Raw genomic sequence first — 21,184 nt, 5'->3', positions numbered from 1 at the left:
AAGATGAAATGGTGTGCCGTGTGCAAATTAAAAATATAAAGAAAATAAAAGAGGTAGCATTTGAATTACAATCAATGAGGAACAAAATTAAAAAGATTAATGACTAACAAAGGAAAGAAACAAAAGATGAAAATGAATAAAATAAGAAAGTATGTGGGTAACTTGGATAAAGGGTAATCACTTAACAATAAAATCATTCACCCAAACATCACTTAAATCTCCAGCAAACACTTATTTCAAGCAGCTCTTAGCATCCTAAAATTGCTAAGAATCCCTGAGTAGTTCATATTAGGGGCAAAAAAAAGGTCAAAAGCTTGACTACCTAAAAATGTAACCTGTCAAAAAGTCAGAGAGAAAATGTACTTTAACTCGGTAGATACTGGCGATAGTGCAGCGTTGTACTGGGTGAGTATCCTGTTCAGAAGGAGGCACGTGTGACGGATTGTGGGGATTTTTCAATTCCACCTTGCACATTTGCAAGATCCACACAACATAGTTCTCCTACAAAGTTCGACGCTTAAAGATTCACAACAATCAGAATGAATTTGCATATGTGCCGTCATAATGTTTCGATAGAGATGTGTTTTGAAAAATCATACTAGTACATGTGCAATATGCCCATAGATACAAACAGCTTATAGCTAACATTTTTGGAAACTGTATCAAAGGTCAGTGGAAAAGTGCTCAGCTTTGTTGAAGACAGGAGACAAGAATTCTGACGTGCATTTAAGGAAAATGCCTTCATGTTTTAAGTGGAGTAAGGTTGCAAAGGAATTGTGAGTTTAAAAAGGAAACTTTTTTTTCACTATTATGTTTTTTTGCAGTAGTGTCTGCAATCTTGAGGCTTGGCCTCATTTCTGCTTTTGAAGCCACTGGTGAAATGGAGGGGGAGTGGTGGAGTGGGGTTCTGGAAACTCTTCTGATGAGAAAAGTAGAAATGCACACAGAATTCTGGGACAGTTGCCGCTTTCAGATGATACCATATTGTGCCAGTTCGTGTAGTTCCAAGTGATTGAAGGCCTCCCAGGGGCAGATGACAGTGATATCTGTAAACCAAGGAAGGACGATTTAATCCAGAGTGCAGTAAACACAGTGTTACCACTACCATCTAAGTGCTCAATACTTTATTTTCCCTCAGTCTTTTTGCCCACGTAGACCTGGTTTCCAACCAGGAAAATGGTAAGAGTCAGAGATATGGGCTTCTCTTTGACTGTTCAGTGTGATTCTTGTAAGGCATATTTGTAAGGCATATTTGTAAGGCATATTATGTAAGGCATATATTCACCATAGCTGTCATAATAAGTGCTTGCAAATGGTGTCCTTGAATAATTTAAATATGTTAAATTTTATCAACAAAAAGCAATCCTACCAGACCTTTCTTGACTGCCTTAGTAGCTTAATATGAAAAATTTGGTTTAGCTTCAACTGGGTAATTGACAAAATGGGTGACTATGGAGAGGCAATGCTTTACAATGTAGAGTACAAAAGACCATTCAGTTAGTCTGCAAGGAAATAATTATTATCGAACACGTTCTGCCCTTATATTGACAGCTAAAAAAGCGCACAGGAGCTCAAATGAAGAGCACTAATACTCAGCAGAGGTTATCACAAATGGAATTAGTGAGGGGTTGACTAACAAATATTCATCATTCATGACACTTTTGTCTGAAGTATTATGGTTGGTTTTTGCTATTTGCATAATGTGCCTTTTTTCAATTTTTAAATGTGATTCATCAGTACAGTGAGACTGCACTACAAGTCTGTTGCCAGCCTATGACTCATGTTGAATAGCATTATATGTGGCAGCAGTATGCTGTGAAATAACTGCTTGTTCAATATTAATGTGCAACATGAGCCTAGAATAATGAACAATACTGTTAATGAAAATAATATCAACATACCTGTGCCTAATCCTTCCATTCCAGGAATGTCATCACCAAACCTGTGGGAGAGGCGGAAACAGCCATAAAAACCCATAAAAAACATCCTTTGAGTCAAAAGCTTACATCAATCTTCATGTATGAGCATAGACAGTTTTAGCAGGTTATTTGACAGTGGGAAGCATCACAGTCGAACCTGATTCTGTACTTACCCAATGTCCACACATGTGCACTTTCCAGCAGGATTCACTGGATAGTGATCGGGAGTGGGAATCTTGGGTGATTTTTCCGTCCCTAGTGCAGTTGCCCTGAGGCCAACTCTAATGGCTGAGTTGATGGCCCAGCTAAGATTAGCTTACTCAGTGGAGACTGGAGATCAGACCCGGGACCTTCCCAGATTTTAGCGTTAGTAAACACCAGGTAGTGCATTTATCCCTTGAGCCATCAAGAGAGCTCTACAAATTGTATGAAGAAATTGCAAGCTACAGCTTGTGTCCCACCGCTCCATAGTGTTGTGTTCTGCATTCTAGTCCAGCTATACTCTAATGGAAGTAATATCTGTGTGTACATGGTCTAGTGAGGGAATTGTGAGCATATTAAAACAATTTTTTGGCATTTTGCTTTAATCAGCTCCTTTCCCTTAATCCAGCATGGGCCTTTGGACTGAAACACAACTGCCTATGTCAAAGCATCTATGCAAGGATTTGGAAGGTCTGTGGCAACTAATGTAACAGTGAAAGGATACTTGATCGGAAGTGATTACACATCTATCATACTTATTAAAAAGCGCAACAGTCATAATTGCCTGCTGGTGTTATTTATTCTGCACTGAGAATGCTGTAGGTTTGTTATTTTACATATGAACATCTAAATAACTATTTTGCAATGCAGTTCATATTTTTAGGCATCATACAGTATCTAAGCTCAGTTTTGGCTTCATTCCATCTGTATGCCTCTACGCAATGGCTCTACTGATGCCACATCCTCTTTAGTTAAATTGATTCTTTCTTGCTCTTACCCTTGTATTCCTTTCTTTGGCGGCTTGCTCTTAAACTGTCTTGTTTGCCTCTGTTTGAACTTTGGTGGTCCTTTTCTAGGAGTTGCCGGTCCTCCAGTTACCCTTGTGGCTGACTTCATTTCTCCCACATGTTTCGGTGGTTCTAGAGAGAGAGCCATCTCTTGTGCTTTCAAGTTTGGTTGAATTTCCAGGGGGTTTGCCGCCATAATTTATTGTTTTTGTGCCACACTTCACTAGGGTACTATATTTCAAAAGAAACCATTTGCCGATTAATAAAATGGTAAATATAGGGAGGTTGTTTCATATCTTCTAGATTATCAAACAATCAATGCGACCCTGCTCAGACTAATCTTAATCCCTGGTATGAGGCCCAAGGACAGGTACAATGGGATTAATTTTCAATAGTTCTGCTTGTAATAGGATTTGAAAATGAGTGCAGCAAGAAGAAAGGGGGATGGCAAAGGATTTAAGGTTGAGAGAATTAACCCTTTGCTCTTCCCTGCCCTTCAAATGGTTTTTTAAAGAAAAAGTAGTTAAAGGAAGACAAATGTTTTATTGCAGTGAGTTCTAGGATTCCAGTGATGAAAACCCTGAATAAATATATTGGTTGTAAATAATATATCACACAATTTAATATTATAGAACACGTCGGTATCACAATGCAATGCTAGATTTTTGTAATTTATATTTTGAGAATGAATTTCTAAAACACACTATCCAGTGGTGAAACCATATGTAATGCCCTTTTCTGAAGACATTCACAACTAGACTACATCAACTATTCATCTGATACAGTCCATGTCTTTCATCACAGGCTCAAAGTTATTGAAATAGATGTCTGGATCAATATCATTTCTAGGGTTGGAAGGCTATGTCACTGTAATGAGATCTTTAATTACAATCACACACTGTTTACAGCTGCTTTTGTCAAATTCTCCTTTCAGTTCTTTGTCCAAATGTTTAATTCTTTTCCTTGCTACATATTGTAGTCAAATATGTTTTGGTGAGCAAGATGGAAATTATACTTAAGAATTCAACCACTATGGTTTACAATGTTGAGAAATTACTTGCTGGTATAAAGACTTTATAAAACATTTATTAAAGTCTTTAAGAGAAACAATGAAAAATTAAAAATCTGGATGCCAGTGCATCATTTTGAATTGCAGTCAAACAAAACTGTTTTATTTCCTGTAAATTGATATAAATAAAGTACACATAAACCCTTAAAATGTAAACTGAATAACTTACGTTGTTTTTATGCTTTTGACTGTAACATTCTCATTTAGAACAGTGTAGTTGTTTTCAAACAAACCTAAGAGTACTGCAGCAGTAATACACCTTTTAACTGAAGAAAGCCCTGAAATTGGGTTTCAAGGTCAAATCATCCCTAACATACTAACACTGCATTTTCTTTAATTAGTTGAGTTAAGTTTTTGCTGATACAGGAGTACAGATCAGTAAGAGGCTTATTTACACAAATCCCTGACACTTAGCCACCTGTTCTTCAGTAGCTGAACTGGTCAAGTGACCATTTCAAATTAATATGGGCACTGTAGCCAGATGTACCTTTCTTAAAGGCCCACGTCATCCATAATTAAATTAACCCTTTACTTACTTTACTTTGCTTATGCAACCTTTACAAACATTTAACCCCTTCTCCTATTCATGTTTAATTTGGATTAAGATCCTTTTCTGAATAATGGTACCTTTATGTTTGTGCCTCAGTGACATTTTATATCAGTGTGACATTCTAAGAGTGACCAATAGATGCAATGTGAACTAGTGCTATATGGAGAGTTTCTACATAATCACAGACAGATGGTGAAGGAATGAATAGTTTAAGCAACTAATTCCTTTGGTATACTTTACCAAATTCAATTGAAATTATAATCTGCTTTATAATAGCTGTCTCCTACCCAATAGGAGCGTGTTAGATTTTGGAACAGGACATGTCAATGTATAAAACCTAGTCGCCCCAGAAATTGGGCACATTTCAGAGTAGTACTGAGAGAGCTCAGCAGTGTCAGAGGTGCCATCTTTCAGATGAGATGTTAAACTAAGGGCCAATCTGCCTGTTCAGATGGATGTAGAACATCTCATCACACAATTTAAAGAAGAGCAAAATGTTCTCCCAGTCACTGATTCTCCCAGAATTGGTGCTTCATTAATGGGGAATATTTCAATATCTATTGCTATATTATGGACAGAAAGCGTTGGTTTAGAATGGAAAAAAAGTTCTTGTTTAGAAGTATCCAACCTATGATTAAGCAAAGTAGCCCTGTGACTTATTGAATACTACATTTTCATAGAATCATAGAAAGGTTACAGCAGGGAAGGAGGCCATTCGGCCCATCGAGTCCGTGCCGGCTCTATGCAAGAGCAATCCAGCTTGTCCCACTTCTCCGCCCTATCCCCGTAGCCCTGAAATATGTTTCCTTTCATTTTAAATACAATGGCTCGAGGAGCCAAGCAACAACAATATTCCAAACAAATCACAAAGCATCATTGGGTGAAGCTCCTTCTACTGGCACATCAGTACCTACAAATCTTTTGCCAGAGATGGTGTTTTTATAGGATTAACATACAAGTCAGTAGGGCTGAATTGTCAAAACGCTAAGAATACTGGACCAACAACCTGACATTCACAATCTAATTGAGACTTTGTTGTTCTTGTGGTGACTAAGCATTTTGCATTTGACTTTTGCATTCCGGTGTTCCCTCTGGAAGTCTGCTCTGACTTTAAATCCACCCCATAGGCCTGATTGCGAATATAAAATAGATTTTAATATGCCACAGTTCAACGTGTTAAGTGGAAATTATCACTAAATATGTATATTCAGATCCCAAAACATTAACTTGTCTTTTCTCTTTTCATTGGAGCTGTGTTTTAATTATCTAGGGGTTAGATCAATTTGATCAGTTACCACACATGTACCATGAAACATTTGTGTGAAGATTTTCCCCATATTTTGGTATAATTAATCATAAAAAAGTACAAATAGAATGACTAAGATCCACACAAATGTTTGATGTGCTGATGTCATTATCCCTACAGTATGTACAATACTTATCTCCACAGAGAAAATAATTTCTGGCATTTTTTAATGTAAAAACAATTATAAGTATTTTGCACTCTGACCTTTACATAAGCAACATGCAAATTATCAAACAAACAAAGAAAAGCAAAAATTGAACACAATTTCATGGTAAGTAGAACTTATTCTAATAATAAAAGCATTTTTAAGTAAACATAATAGACTCCAATAAGATTTGACACTAAGGGCTGCTCAACATAAGTATAAGCCAATCAAGGTTACACCTCCTTTAAGTACGGACATTTTCAAAGACAAATAATTTCTCCTAGTTTATTGCAATAGAAGCCTGTTAAGTATACAATAGTATGGGGAGTTGTCATTTGAAAGTGCAGTTTTGCAATTCAGACAATGAATATTTTTATATTGGATAATTGTCCCAGCACTTTTCTATACAAATATTGATTTTAATTAACTCAAAGGTATGCTTTTAACACTTCTTCATCGTTAATTGACTCAATTAGTATAAATATTCTTAAACTCTGGACATTTTTTTCAATTAGTGTCATATATCTTAGTACTCAACCTAATTGTATGAAATGTGTTATATATTTGACAGGCTTGTACTGTGTTGCTGAGAAGTAAGAGACCAGGTACTTACCACTATGCGGAGGCAAAGGGGAACATTCGCCAATGAAAGGCGAGAGCCCTAACTAGCTCTCGTCGTTGCTTCTGTGTTTCTATCTACGCAGTTCTAGGTTCTCTAGTGCATAGACACCAACTTTTATTGGTCCATTGAATAATAGGATTTTGACATCACACATGCCCCATACTAATCCTGATGACGTCTATGAGAGAGTAATCCAGTATCATTATCCAGCATGCTTTGGGAAAAAGGCTAACTGAGGGCAGCAAAGGCTAATGGGTGTAGTTATAACTTAAAACTGCAACAAAGCTTTTGGAAAACTGCAGACTTGTTGCTTTCAGCTTCAAGGTCTGAAACATCTTGTGATGAAATGGCCTTGTGGTTGTCCGCATCCATTGTCTGGTGAATGAGAGAAGAATTAGGGACAACATCTCTATATTGAAAATGATGGTGTCACACAAGCACACTAAATAAGATGAAAGGGGGGTGGGGATGATGTATAAACCCAACATAAGAATAGCCAAAGACCCCAGTTAGTTAGAATTCTCAAAACTCTGTGACGTGAGTACTGATAGGAGGAAGACTGATCACCTTCTCTCTGGCACAGCAATTAAGGTTGTACGTTTAGGCAAACCTATGTATGTCTTATATCATTGCTAGTATTGTTTTAAACCTATGTATTGCTTTAAACCTATGTATGTCTTATATCATTAGAATCATAGAAGTTTACAACATGGAAACAGGCCCTTCGGCCCAACATGTCCATGTCGCCCAGTTTATACCACTAAGCTAGTCCCAGTTGCCTGCACTTGGCCCATATCCCTCTATACCCATCTTACCCATGTAACTGTCCAAATGCTTTTTAAAAGACAAAATTGTACCCGCCTCTACTACTGCCTCTGGCAGCTCGTTCCAGACACTCACCACCCTTTGAGTGAAAAAATTGCCCCTCTGGACCCTTTTGTATCTCTCCCCTCTCACCTTAAATCTATGCCCTCTTGTTATAGACTCCCCTACCTTTGGGAAAAGATTTTGACTATCTACCTTATCTATGCCCCTCATTATTTTATAGACTTCTATAAGATCACCCCTAAACCTCCTACTCTCCAGGGAAAAAAGTCTCAGTCTATCCAACCTCTCCCTATAAGTCAAACCATCAAGTCCCGGTAGCATCCTAGTAAATCTTTTCTGCACTCTTTCTAGTTTAATAATATCCTTTCTATAATAGGGTGACCAGAACTGTACACAGTATTCCAAGTGTGGCCTAACTAATGTCTTGTACAACTTCAACAAGACATCCCAACTCCTGGATTCAATGTTCTGACCAATGAAACCAAGCATGCTGAATGCCTTCTTCACCACCCTATCCACCTGTGACTCCACTTTCAAGGAGCTATGAACCTGTACTCCTAGATCTCTTTGTTCTATAACTCTCCCCAACGCCCTACCATTAACGGAGTAGGTCCTGGCCCGATTCGATCTCCCAAAATGCATCACCTCACGTTTATCTAAATTAAACTCCATCTGTCATTCATCGGCCCACTGGCCCAATTTATCAAGATCCCGTTGCAATCCTAGATAACCTTCTTCACTGTCCACAATGCCACCAATCTTGGTGTCATCTGCAAACTTACTAACCATGCCTCCTAAATTCTCATCCAAATCATTAATATAAATAACAAATAACAGCAGACCCAGCACCGATCCCTGAGGCACACCGCTGGTCACAGGCCTCCAGTTTGAAAAACAACCCTCTACACCCACCCTCTGTCTTCTGTCGTCAAGCCAATGTTGTATCCAATTGGCTACCTCACCTTGGATCCCGTGAGATTTAACCTTATGTAACAACCTACCATGCGGTACCTTGTCAAAGGCTTTGCTAAAGTCCATGTAGACCACGTCTACTGCACAGCCCTCATCTATCTTCTTGGTTACCCCTTCAAAAAACTCAATCAAATTTGTGAGACATGATTTTCCTCTCACAAAACCAAGCTGACTGTTCCTAATCAGTCCCTGCCTTTCCAAATGCCCGTTGATCCTGTCTCTCAGAATACCCTCTAACAACTTACCCACTACAGATGTCAGGCTCACCGGTCTGTAGTTCCCAGGCTTTTCCCTGCCGCCCTTCTTAAACAAAGGCACAACATTTGCTACCCTCCAATCTTCAGGCGCCTCACCTGTAGCTGTCGATGATTCAAATATCTCTGCTAGGGGACCCGCAATTTCCTCCCTAACCTCCCATAACGTCCTGGGATACATTTCATCAGGTCCCGGAGATTTATCTACCTTGATGCGCATTAAGACTTCCAGCACCTCCCTCTCTGTAATATGTACACTCCTCAAGACATCACTATTTATTTCCCCAAGTTCCCTAACATCCATGCCTTTCTCAACCGTAAATACCGATGTGAAATATTCATTTAGGATCTCACCCATCTCTTGTGGTTCCGCACATAGATGACCTTGTTGATCCTTCAGAGGCCCTACTCTCTCCCTAGTTACTCTTTTGCCCTTTATGTATTTGTAGAAGCTCTTTGGATTCACCTTTGCCTTATCTGCCAAAGCAATCTCATGTCCCCTTTTTGCCCTCCTGATTTCTCTCTTAACTCTACTCCGGCAATCACTATACTCTTCAAGGGATCCACTTGATCCCAGCTGCCTATGCATGTCATATGCCTCCTTCTTCTTTCTCAATCTCAGCCTTGCCCTTCACTTTATAAGGAATGTGCTTACCCTGAACCCTGGTTAACACACTTTTGAAGGCCTCCCACTTACCAGACTTCCCTTTGCCTGCCAACAGACTCTCCCAATCAACTTCTGAAAGTTCCTGTCTAATACCATCAAAATTGGCCTTTCCCCAATTTAGAATTTTAACTTTTGGGCCAGACCTATCATTCTCCATAGCTATCTTAAAACTAATGGAATTATGATCACTGGTCCCAAAGTGATCCCTCACTAACACTTCTGTCACCTGCCCTTCCTTATTTCCCAAGAGGAGGTCAAGTTTTGCCCCCTCTCTAGTCGGGCCATCCACATACTGAATGAGAAATTCCTCCTGAATACACTCAACAAATTTCTCTCCATCCAAGCCCCTAATGCTATGGCTGTCCCAGTCAATGTTGGGAAAGTTAAAGTCCCCCACTATTACCACCCTATTTTTTTTGCAGCTGTCTGTAATCTCCTTACATATTTGCTCCTCAATTTCCCATTGACTATTTGGGGGTCTGTAGTACAATCCTATCAAAGTGATCTCTCCCTTCTTATTTTTCAATTCTACCCATATAGACTCCGTGGGCGAACCCTCGGATATATCTTCTCTCACTACTGCCGTGATGTTCTCCCTAATCAAGAATGCAACTCCCCCTCCTCTCTTACCTCCTGCTCTATCTTTCCTATAGCATCTGTACCCTGGAACATTGAGCTGCCAGTCCTGCCCCTCCCTTAGCAATGTTTCAGTAATAGCTATAACATCCCAGTCCCATGTACCCATCCATGCCCTGAGTTCATCTACCTTGCCCATCAGACTTCTTGCATTGAAATAAATGCAGTTTAATCTAGACTTCCCTTGGTCTTTGTCCTGCTTTCTCAGACCATCTGTCCGGTCATGTTTTGTACACTCTCCCTTACTGCCTTTTGTTTCTGTCACCACTTTACTTCCCACTGACTTCCTGCATCGGTTCCCATCCCCCTGCCACTTTAGTTTAAACCCTCCCCAACAGCACTAGCAAACACTCCCCCTAGGACATTGGTTCCAGTCCTGCCCAGATGCAGACCATCCAATTTGTACTGGTCCCACCTCCCCCAGAACCAGTTCCAATGTCCCAGAAATTTGAATCCCTCCCTCTTGCACCATCTCTCAAGCCACATATTCATCCTAGCTATCCTGTCATTCCTTCTCTGACTAGCCCGTGGCACTGGTAGCAATCCTGAGATTACTACCTTTGAGGTCCTACTTTTTAGTTTAAATCCTAACTCCCTAAATTCAGCTTGTAGGACCTCATCCCGTTTTTTACTTATATCGTTGGTACCTATATGCACCACGACAACTGGCTGTTCACCCTCCCCCTCCAGAATGTCCTGCAGCCGCTCCGAGACATCCCTGACCCTTGCACCAGGGAGGCAACATACCATCCTGGAGTCTCGGTTGCGTCCGCAGAAACACCTGTCTATTCCCTTTACAATCGAGTCCCCTATCACTATAGCTCTGCCACTCTTTTTCCTGCCCTCCTGTGCAGCAGAGCCAGCCACGGTGCCATGAACCTGGCCGCTGTCACCTTCCCCTGGTGAGCCATCTCCCACAACAGTATCCAAAACGGTATATCTGTTTGAGAGGGGGATGGCCACAGGGGACCCCTGCACTACCTGCCTGCACCTCTTACTCTGCCTGGTGGTCACCCATTCACTTCCTGCCTGTACACCCATTGCTAGTAAATTGTAGTTTAAGAACACTCACAACGTCATTGTCAAACAGATGCTTAAAATTGTTGGCATAAAAAGCTGATATGAAGAACATAAGCTGAGCCTCGACTTAGATGGCACCTTTTAGTGCTTTGTATTGCAGAGCAAAACCTAACTGAAAAGGCCTTTCAGTTTGTTTCTGAAATATAGAATGTGGAATAATTTATGCAATTTTATTTTTGCTTTTTAAATAAAATACAATCACAAAAAAATTTCATTTCTTTTAACAAAATATAGTAAAAATATGTAGATGAACAGTTCAATAGTTATAATAGCAGAGCTGTCAATACTAGGAAACTAATAAGGGTGAGAATTACTATCAAAAAGCTTGAAATCAGATTGTAGACTCATTTAAAGATATGGAACAAAGCTTATTTTATAAACAGTGACATACATCAGGCTAGGCTAGATTTTTAAACCAAACTGAGTGAGTCCAACTCCAGATGAGAGAGGTCTGTGTAATATTGAAGCACTAGACTCTCAACTGAAAACTTCAGTTTAGATTTTAGTCCTCGGTGGCATTCCCAGTTACACTTCCTCTCGGAGTTGAGTTTTGAGAGGGGGTGGGTGAAGGATGAATAACAGATTGGCATTTCTGAAGTACATTTCTTGATAGGCTAACCAAGGAGTAGCGGGATTGGTGTCTTTTTTTAAAATCATTCTCGGGATGTGGGCATCGCTGGCAAGGTCGTCGTATATTGCCCATCCCTAGTTGCTTCTTCAACTGCTGTAGTAGCAGTTTGATATTATTGAGTGGCTTGCCAGGCCACTTCAAAGAGTCAACCAGGTTGGTGTGGAACTGGAATCATATATAGGCCAGACCAGGTTCGGATGGCAGGTTTTCTTCCCAACACGACATTAGTGAACCAATTGGGTTTTTACGACAAAAACATGGAAAAGAAAATCGGTTGCGATGTAAAATGGGCTGCTGAACCACTGTGAGCCAGTTTCACACACTGGCAAAGACCAATTTCATCCCCTGTAAATCTGCACAATGGCACTTAATGGAAAAATAAATGACAGGAGCCACCCATAGCCGCTCATTATCTGCAATTGCCACGCTTCAAAGCTACTGAACTCTACTCCAATTATTGCCTAGTTGCACAGGTGACAGCAGGCTGCAAGAGATTACCAACCTTCTTCCTCTTCCCCCACCTAATGGGTGCTTTGCCTGATGCTTACCTTCCTATGTAGAAGAACATCCAGGCCATTATTGGGTGGAACAATTGATCAAACAAAGGGAGATGTTGAGTCCAATGTTGCTGGAAGTTGTGCCCTTCCTACTAAACACAATGGTTGGACGAACAATGATCTTTATTGGTCTGGCTCTTTTCAAATGTCTGTAGGGATGTATTTGAAATCAATCTAGGCAGCAGTGTCATATTGTGAATCTCAGAGGGATGGTACTTTGGCCAGATGAACACATACTGATATCTTACTCTTTCAGAATGTATAACAACAATAATAGGTCAAACATGACCAGGTAAATTATAGATTTTCCACATATGTGGCTGTAAGGTGCTCTGCCCAAAATGACATGTCTTTGAATAGGAAATTTTAAAATGCCATACACAGGACACCCGTACTGTGTACCATGTTGTCTCACCTTGGATTACTTTGCCTGGAAGACTGAATAGTCTTTTTGTCAGATTTTCTATTTAATTTTCTTGCAATCTTTTTGGGACTAGTTAATGTGGTCATAGCCAAATAATTGGCCCTAGTGCTAGAAATTGTGACACCTAACTGTTCAATGGTTGATCTGTGCCTCATTTTCATCAATAAACAATAACAACAGCAGTGATTTCAGTAAAGCATGCACAGCACAAGGCTGAAAATACACCCAAACCTGTCAGTTCAGTGTTGTTATTTGCAACAATATTCCTTTTCCATGTGATTGAACTTTCTGGAAACCGTGACTGCTGAAAGAATAACATTCTGCACATTTTCTGCAATGCAAACTTGAATGAATCACAGAAAAGAGCTGCAAACAGAGGCCTCAGACAGGTCATTCCTGATGGAAAAATAAAACTTGTGTAAGTCTCAGGTAGTTCAGTTATTCTTCAGTGGTAATATTGTAACACTGAATTTTATTGGTACTGAACTGCCTTCAAAAATATTCATGTTGCAATACAACAGCCTGAGGGACGACTTTCTCTGTGTGTTAGATGTAATAAAATAAACTCTTTCTCTATAAATTGACTTATGATTCCATTACACACAGTGCACAGTGGGAAACTTTCTCCTTGGTTCAAATTTTATTTTCTCAGAAAACAGAGACAGTCAATAAAGTTGTGTGTATGTTTTTATTCTGATTTTCAACTAGTTTACTTGAATGCCTTTTATTTATCTACTTTTCTGAAGCTGTATTTAACTACTTGATGCTAACATGCCAAAGGTTTAAGATGGTTCAAATATACTTACATTAGTGTAGCAAATTTTTACCAGTCTCCAGTCAGACCAAAGGGTAGAAGTGCACCACAAAGATCTATTTCCGTGGAGGGAACATTGACGTAGCTTGTCTCAGCTCAGTTAAATCCTCTTTCCATCAGCTAACAGTGGAACATTGTCGATATAGGTCAGGAAGAAATTGCCAGCCCTGTCCAGCTCATCGCACTTTCCCCAGTCAGAGGAGGATGATTGGTGGTCAGTTGACTGCAAGGACAGCTGCTCAGGGCCTGTTTTTTTTTTGGTGCATACATACACACCGGGGGGAAGTTCTCCTCTGCGATCCTTGCCCGAAATCAGGCAAGACCACAGTGGAGAATTCAGAAAATTTGGGTGGTAAGGCCTAGCACTGCCTCGCTGCCTAGACCAAGACTTCCCTCCCTCCACCCCCATCTGAACCGCCACTGCCCGGCCCTTCCTTGCCCACTGCATGCAAGCGGCGGTGGGGCCCAGGTCCTTTCTGCCCCTGTAAATCTGGGAAGCAGCGGTAAAGTCCCCGAGTTCCCCAAAAGGAGGGTGACGGCCTTGTAGCGATCTCCTCTCCGTCCAGTTGGCCCAAGACACTTATCTGCTGAAGGCCTCGGTCTCGGCTGAGGTCTTCAATGAAAGCTCTCCTTCCGATTTTCAGTGCTCGTTGGCTCCTTTAAGGTCTTTTGCCATTTCTTCTGGTGCTGTAGGGTCACCTGTGCTGCAGCAGCACCAGAGTTTCCTCACTCACTGTGGCAGGCTCCCTTCTGATGTAACGAGCCTTGACCCAGGAAAATAGATCAGAGCTGGGGGCGGGGGGGGAATATGGAAGGGTGGGCGGAAATTCCACCCTGTCGGAACTTCACCCTGAGGAGAATCCCCCCCAAACTATGTCATCAGATTGTCCTTTGAGTTTTGTACACTTAAAAAGCATCACAGCTTATCAACACATTTCTCCTTCTGTTGCTCCCACCAGCTCGTATTGGGAAATTGTGAGCATGCTCCACATGATTTTCCACCAAGAGCATCCATGCAAAAAAATCAGCCCCCATGTTGCCAACAATATAAAAATAGAATGGGCTTATATGTTGGAGGTACAAAAATGAAGGGGAAAAATGTTGATGCTCCAATAGCAGAACTTGCAAAATTATTATTTTCTCAATGGACAGTAGGATTTTATAATTACCGTAAACCAGTAAACTGATTACTGTATATAACACTTAAGGTGCCTTGCAGTTTGCTATGTTTCTGCACCCATAAAGAATCAAAACACGTGGCCAGAGAGCTTAATTCCAACTAATCTTCTTTCAGCAAGGTAATTACCAGTGTTGTAAGCTTGGTGAAGCCTGATTGAAACTACAGTTCTTGATAATTGGAATTAATTAAAAATGATAGGTTGCGTAAATCAAATCCAGTAGATTAATACGCTCTGTCATTGACTAAACCAGTTTAATGTTATTGTACTGCTGTACATCTATTTTGATATGACGTTTCACAAATAGAATTGCTTCAAGCCAAGAAATTATTTCATCCCAAATACCTTTTCATTTTCTTGAATTATTTTTTGTCCACGATCTTGTTTCTTTTCCTTGTTGTGGCCACTTGTCACTTCTGACTACAGACCTAGTTTCGATTGATATGACCTGGGAGTCAGGCTTCTTGACAACAGCCATCAGTTTGGGCCCATGATTAGTCGGAGAAGATGCATTTATAAAAGGGAAAGCTGACTGTCTCACCTTTTTGCACCTACCTACTAAGGCAGTAAGAACGTTTTCCCTTTCAACTTATTTACAAAATACTAGTTGATCTCCTGTGGCATTGCTCACCATCAGTGTGTGGCTTGGAGGGTGGAAGTGGGCACAGGTCAGTGACCAATAAACTCAAGGGCAGTAGCAGAGCATGTAGTGAATGGAGAGAAGAAACTGGTGGCTTCTCTTGTTTATTATGATTAGGTTGGGGTACTCACCTAGTGCCATTGGTTCAGGTTTTAGAGGCAATCTCTCACAATTGTGCATAGTGGCAGGCTGTCACGGCTGCCTTCTGCTATTGGAACAACTAAAAGCAAATAGGAGCGCTACATTTATACTATCACAAAACATTTTATAATGCAGATTTACAAAGAGCCCTGCTTTTACAATAAAATCAACCCCAGTATGTCAAACAAGGTGGGGACTAGGTAGAATTACTGCTTTTGACATTCTGGCAGCATGCATTAATAGCTGAGAGTAGAGTATAGATGTAGGGGGAGAGGGGACGAGCCTCTGAACATTAAATGTAACATCACTTCTGGAGAAAAGAAAGAATGCTTCTGAAACTAAATAAGTTTTATTTACACAAATAACAAAAAAGGGTCGAAACAAATCAAAGAAAAATAAAATTATGCAGCAACACAAAAGCAAAAAACAATCAATGGAATATGCAGTCCAATTGCACGTGCTTGGATGGTGAGACCAAAGGCCATGAACGTGCAAGAGATCACAATGTAAAGGGGGGAAAAGCATGGCCAAGCAAACCCCAGGCTTTGGAGAGGGTCAGGACTGAAGATGGAAATGTTTCTGATTTTCAAACACAGCAGAGGTAACTGTATAGTTAAATGTATTGATTTGGTTGTGAATTATGTAATATGAGTTTATGGTAGAAGTTTCATCAAGCAGTGAATGTGATGGATTAACAGGACCAGGAATGAGTTCCACAATGACATCAACTCTGGTGCCACATTGACCCAATAATGATTGCTGTTGGGCTGCAACGTATCTTTCTTTGGTTGATCAGGCCACTCATTAGAATCATTTTGAGCTAGGAACCTGATTGACATCTTGATGCAGTATTGATTATTGGTTATGTTTATTCATTCGATCATTCAGCATCTCCTCACTGATGCTAGTTTAATTCTTAAGAAATGAGAGTTGAGACATCAGGGAGACTAGCACAAGCAACCTGAGGAGACTCAGCCCTGACTGTGAAGAGAGGTTTGCATCAGAAATACCGAGATTGAAGGCTAATTTAATAACCTGCTCTTGAAGAACGTAGAGGCTCTGAAATTCCACCAACACGATCCTGGCAGTTATGCTCAGATCATGCCCGCCAGTGCCCTCAAACACCGAACCCCACTGGAATTTATGGGGTCAATAGCAGGCGGATACAAGTGCCACTTGGGATGTTTCTTTATGCTCCTGCCTGCTTCATGCACCTTGAAACTGGAACAGCCTGTGGGGGAGGCCACCCCCTGATTCTGCCACAGCTCATATTGGCCAAAGTAAGGCGACCGATTAAGGTTTTTTAAAAATAATTTCCTTTTCAGGGTCCAGACCACTTTCCTGGCCTGGCCATATGAGCACATGTGAAGGCAAAACTCCTAATCTTATTTGACACACCAGCCACTACAGAATCACTGTGTTCCCATCCACGGCCAGGACCACAAACACCCAGCTCAGGGAGTCTCCACCTCTGGCCCCACCCAAGCATCTCAATTCCACCCCTTGCAAGTCCATACTGGCAGAATCAGGACTTCTCCATTTCCTTGGGGGTTAATCCCATGGAATTTTGGGGCCAAAGTACAGAATAAAAAAAGGACATTAACTTCTAACATTTTTTTTTATCCGTTCATGGGATGTGGACGTCACTGGCGAGCCCAGCATTTATTGCCCATCCCTAATTGCCCTTGAGAAGGTGGTGGTGAGCCGCCTTCTTAAACCGCTGCAGTCCGTGTGGTGAAGGTTCTCCCACAATGCTGTTAGGAAGGGAGTTCCAGGATTTTGATCCAGTGACGATGAAGGAATGGCAATATATTTCCATGATGTGGAGATGCCGGTGATGGACTGGGGTTGACAATTGTAAACAATTTTACAACACCAAGTTATAGTCCAGCAATTTTATTTTAAATTCACAAGCTTTCGGAGGCTTCCTCCTTCGTCAGGTGAACGATGTGACATTTTCACATCGTTCACCTGACGAAGGAGGAAGCCTCCGAAAGCTTGTGAATTTAAAATAAAATTGCTGGACTATAACTTGGTGTTGTAAAATTGTTTACAATATATTTCCAAGTTGGGATGGTGTGTGACTTGGAGGGGAATGTGCAGGTGATGTTGTTCCCATGTGCCTGCTGCTCTTGTCCTTCCAGGTGGTAGAGGTCGTGGGTTTGGGAGGTGCTGTCGAAGAAGCCTTGGCGAGTTGCTGCAGTGCATCCTGTGGATGGTACACACTGCAGCCACAGTGCGCCGGTGGTGAAGGGAGTGAATGTTTAGGGTGGTGGATGGGGTGCCAATCAAGCGGGCTGCTTTGTCCTGGATGGTGTTGAGCTTTTTGAGTGTTGTTGGATCTGCACTCATCCAAGCAAGTGGAGAGTATTCCATCACACTCTTGACTTGTGCCTTGTAGATGGTGGAAAGGCTTTGGGGTGTCAGGAGGTGAGTCACTTGCCGCAGAATACCCAGCCTCTGACCTGCTCTTATAGCCACAGTATTTATATGGCTAGTCCAGTTAAGTTTCTGGCCAATGGTGATCCCTAGGATGTTGATGGTGGGGGATTGAGCGATGGTAATGCCATTGAATGTCAAGGGGAGGTGGTTAGACCCTCTCTTGTTGGAGATGGTCATTGCCTGGCACTTATGAGCCCAAGCCTGGATGTTGTCCAGGTCTTGTTGCATGTGGGGTCGGACTGCTTCATTATCTGAGGGGTTGCAAATGGAACTGAACACTGTGCAATCATCAGCGAACATCCCCACTTCTGACCTTATGATGGAGGGAAGGTCATTGATGAAGCAGCTGAAGATGGTTGGGCCTAGGACACTGCCCTGAGGAACTCCTGCAGCAATGCCCTGGGGCTGAGATGATTGGCCTCCAACAACCACTACCATCTTCCTTTGTGCTAGGTATGACTCCAGCCACTGGAGAGTTTTCCCCCTGATTCCCATTGACTTCAATTTTACTCGGGCTCCTTGGTGCCACACTCGGTCAAATGCTGCCTTGATGTCAAGGGCAGTCACTCTCACCTCACCTCTGGAATTCAGCTCTTTTGTCCATGTTTGGACCAAGGCTGTAATGAGGTCTGGCACCGAGTGGTCCTGGCGGAACCCAAACTGAGCATTGGTGAGCAGGTTATTGGAGTACGGTAGCATAGTGGTTGGGGGTACGGTAGCATAGTGGTTATGTTACTGGACTAATAATCCAGAGTCATGAGTTCAAATCCCACCACAGTAGCTGGGGAATTTAAATTCAATCAATCAATTAATTAATTAAATAAAATCTGGAATTAAAATACGAGTATCAGTAATGGTGGCCATGAAACTACCGGATTGTTGTAAAAACCCATCTGGTTCACTAATGCCCTTTAGGGAAGGACACCTGCCATCCTTACCCAGTCTGGCCTATATGGAACTCCACACCCACAGCAATGTGGTTGATTCTTAATTGCCCTCTGAAATGGCCTAGCAAACCACTCAGTTGTAAAATCTCACTAACATATGATGGATTTGATCTAATTATTTAACTCCTTAAGGCAGGTGAATAATCTTTATTTCTTTGACTTACACAACTCTGGAATTAATAATTTTGTTCACTCAAATTCAATAACAAGTAAGTTGTTGCAGCAAACACATTGTGGTAGTGAATACTTTCAGGGCTAATAAATTGAAATTGGCCAGTGACCAGCTTTACTTTAACTGATCAAGATGTATAAGGCAGTTCTTGTTTCTCACTTGTCAAGCATCCAATTAAATGGTTTATGCACAACAGAGGTCAGACCATCAACAGTCTTATTAGTCTCCATTATGCTAGTGTGTGCTTAATGTTACTTTAATCAGCTCTTGTTAATGTAATATATAGTAATGGAACTTTGTTAAACACAAGTGCTAATGATGAGATTACATGTTCCAGGGGTGTGGAGGGCAAATTACTAACAGTTAGAGATGGGAATGAATATTACAGCCGTTAATAACTGGTGAATCAATAGCCACAGTCTGTGAATTATGAATAGAAAAGAAAATGTCACCTGACAATTAACTCGCTGGTTGAGAAAAAAATATTTGGATTGATATTTCTTTACTTTCACTACCAATGGCTTAGTGGGTAGATCACCAGTTGATCTGGTCCTGAGCCATACAGAGGAGAAGAACCCCCAAAAAAACCCCAGCCTGTGATCTGGTCTCAGCAGGGATCGCAGTTGGAATGCTACAGTTCATCCTGGACCAGGATGGGGTAAAATGAGCCAGAGCTCCTGCTCCTAATTGCTAACTGTTGGAATGTGCACAACTGTTGGAGTTGGATAAGGAGGAGTTGGGTCATGTTCACCTGCAACGCCCCCGTTCCCCACAGTTGAATAGTAACATGCATGAAGAATGGCCACTTTGTGATATACCAGGGGGCTACTGGTGCCCATTGAAACATTCCCATCAAGAGTCAGCACCTTCAAACAAGGAGAGGAGAAAATGAGGAAAAAATATCTGTGGCCAAATTTTTCTTTATTGGTGCTTGGGATGTAGGTGACATTGGTAAGGCCACATTCAGTGCTCATCCCTCATTGCTCTGAGAGGGTGGTGGTGGGCCTCCTTCTTAAACCATAGTGGGATGACACTGCCAGCTTTGCTCTTGGACCTTATGCTATTGGCAGTAGTGATGATGTCCTTGCACACATATGAGTCTTCCCATTTTGCCCAAGACATTGTCATTTATAAAATGTATGTAAAATCTTGGGAAGGTGCTGTCACTCCTATCTGAGGTCCAGCCTTCTGACCTAACTAGAAGATTCATGCATGTACAATCTTACCCATCAAAAAGAATTGTGCTTTTCAACCCACCAATTTTCAATATCTTCCTGTGGGACTCCACTCTCCACTGGGAGTGTTGCACGATTGTTGAGGTCAGAAACAAATGTGAGCCCATGTCGTAATATTGAGGGCTACAGTCTGTTTGGAAACCAATATGTGGAGGTCTCAGACTTCCAGACAGTTTATTTTGAGAAAGCACTCCCGGTAATATTTTATATAAAAATATCAAATTCAGTCAAAAACATTAAAATAAAAGTTTTTCATGTCCAAACGAGAATGTGGTTAAGTCCTAAGCATCATCAGCTCTTGCTAAGTCATATTCTATAAGGTACATCTTATCCCGCAATTGTATTTCTGCCTCTAGGCACCAGTGCACTGGCCCACTGATCCCTTTCTCACCTATACAAAATGATAGTTATTAAAACAATATTTGAGGCCCTTTATATTCTGACACATAGCTTTCTGTGTTTCAAATTCCCTTTTCTTTCTGAAATATGTCACAGGAAAGTAGCTTTCTACTTCCTCTAACCTCTATTCTTCCTCATTTGCTCTTGTAAGAGTGCGTGTGCTAGTGAAGGGTGCAGAATATCACACTGAAGGGCGAGGACTGTGACACAAACCATGAGGGTGAAGCTCGAGCAGTTTATCTGCAATTTGAACCCAGAGCTCTGAGGAAATTTTCCGACTCAATGCTCCTGCCACACGCTGAGAGCACGTAACAGAAAATTGCGCTGTGATTTTAAATGGCCGGAAAATTGTGGGTTGGGGAATCCGCAATTTCCCAAAATGTTCTTCCAGCGTGCACATGGAGGCCAAAGCAGAAAATGGCCCCTAAAAATGAGCGATTTTAACATACCTTTAATTTTTACATATTACACGCATTATTCAGTGTTTACCCCTTACTAAGTTTTTTCATTGAAGTGTTAGCTTTGTGCCCATACCATTTGTTACTATTGTCAGATTTTTCTTATTGC

At 41.2% G+C, this 21,184-nt stretch overlaps 1 protein-coding gene across 1 annotated transcript; it reads right to left on the bottom strand.

Moving 5' to 3' along the window:
• Positions 1-969: 969 nt before the first annotated feature.
• Positions 970-3,104, bottom strand: pde6gb (phosphodiesterase 6G, cGMP-specific, rod, gamma, paralog b). The gene is made up of 3 exons (XM_068004494.1): positions 2,899-3,104; positions 1,902-1,942; positions 970-1,046 (listed from the first exon to the last, which is right to left on the bottom strand). Exons 1-3 carry the CDS (start codon positions 3,102-3,104, stop codon positions 970-972), a joined length of 324 nt encoding a protein of 107 aa, XP_067860595.1.
• Positions 3,105-21,184: the final 18,080 nt, after the last annotated feature.

The sequence above is a fragment of the Heptranchias perlo genome, chromosome 23, assembly GCF_035084215.1.
Source record: "Heptranchias perlo isolate sHepPer1 chromosome 23, sHepPer1.hap1, whole genome shotgun sequence".
Lineage (NCBI taxonomy): Eukaryota > Metazoa > Chordata > Chondrichthyes > Hexanchiformes > Hexanchidae > Heptranchias > Heptranchias perlo.
This window is presented reverse-complemented; position numbering and strand designations above follow the sequence as displayed.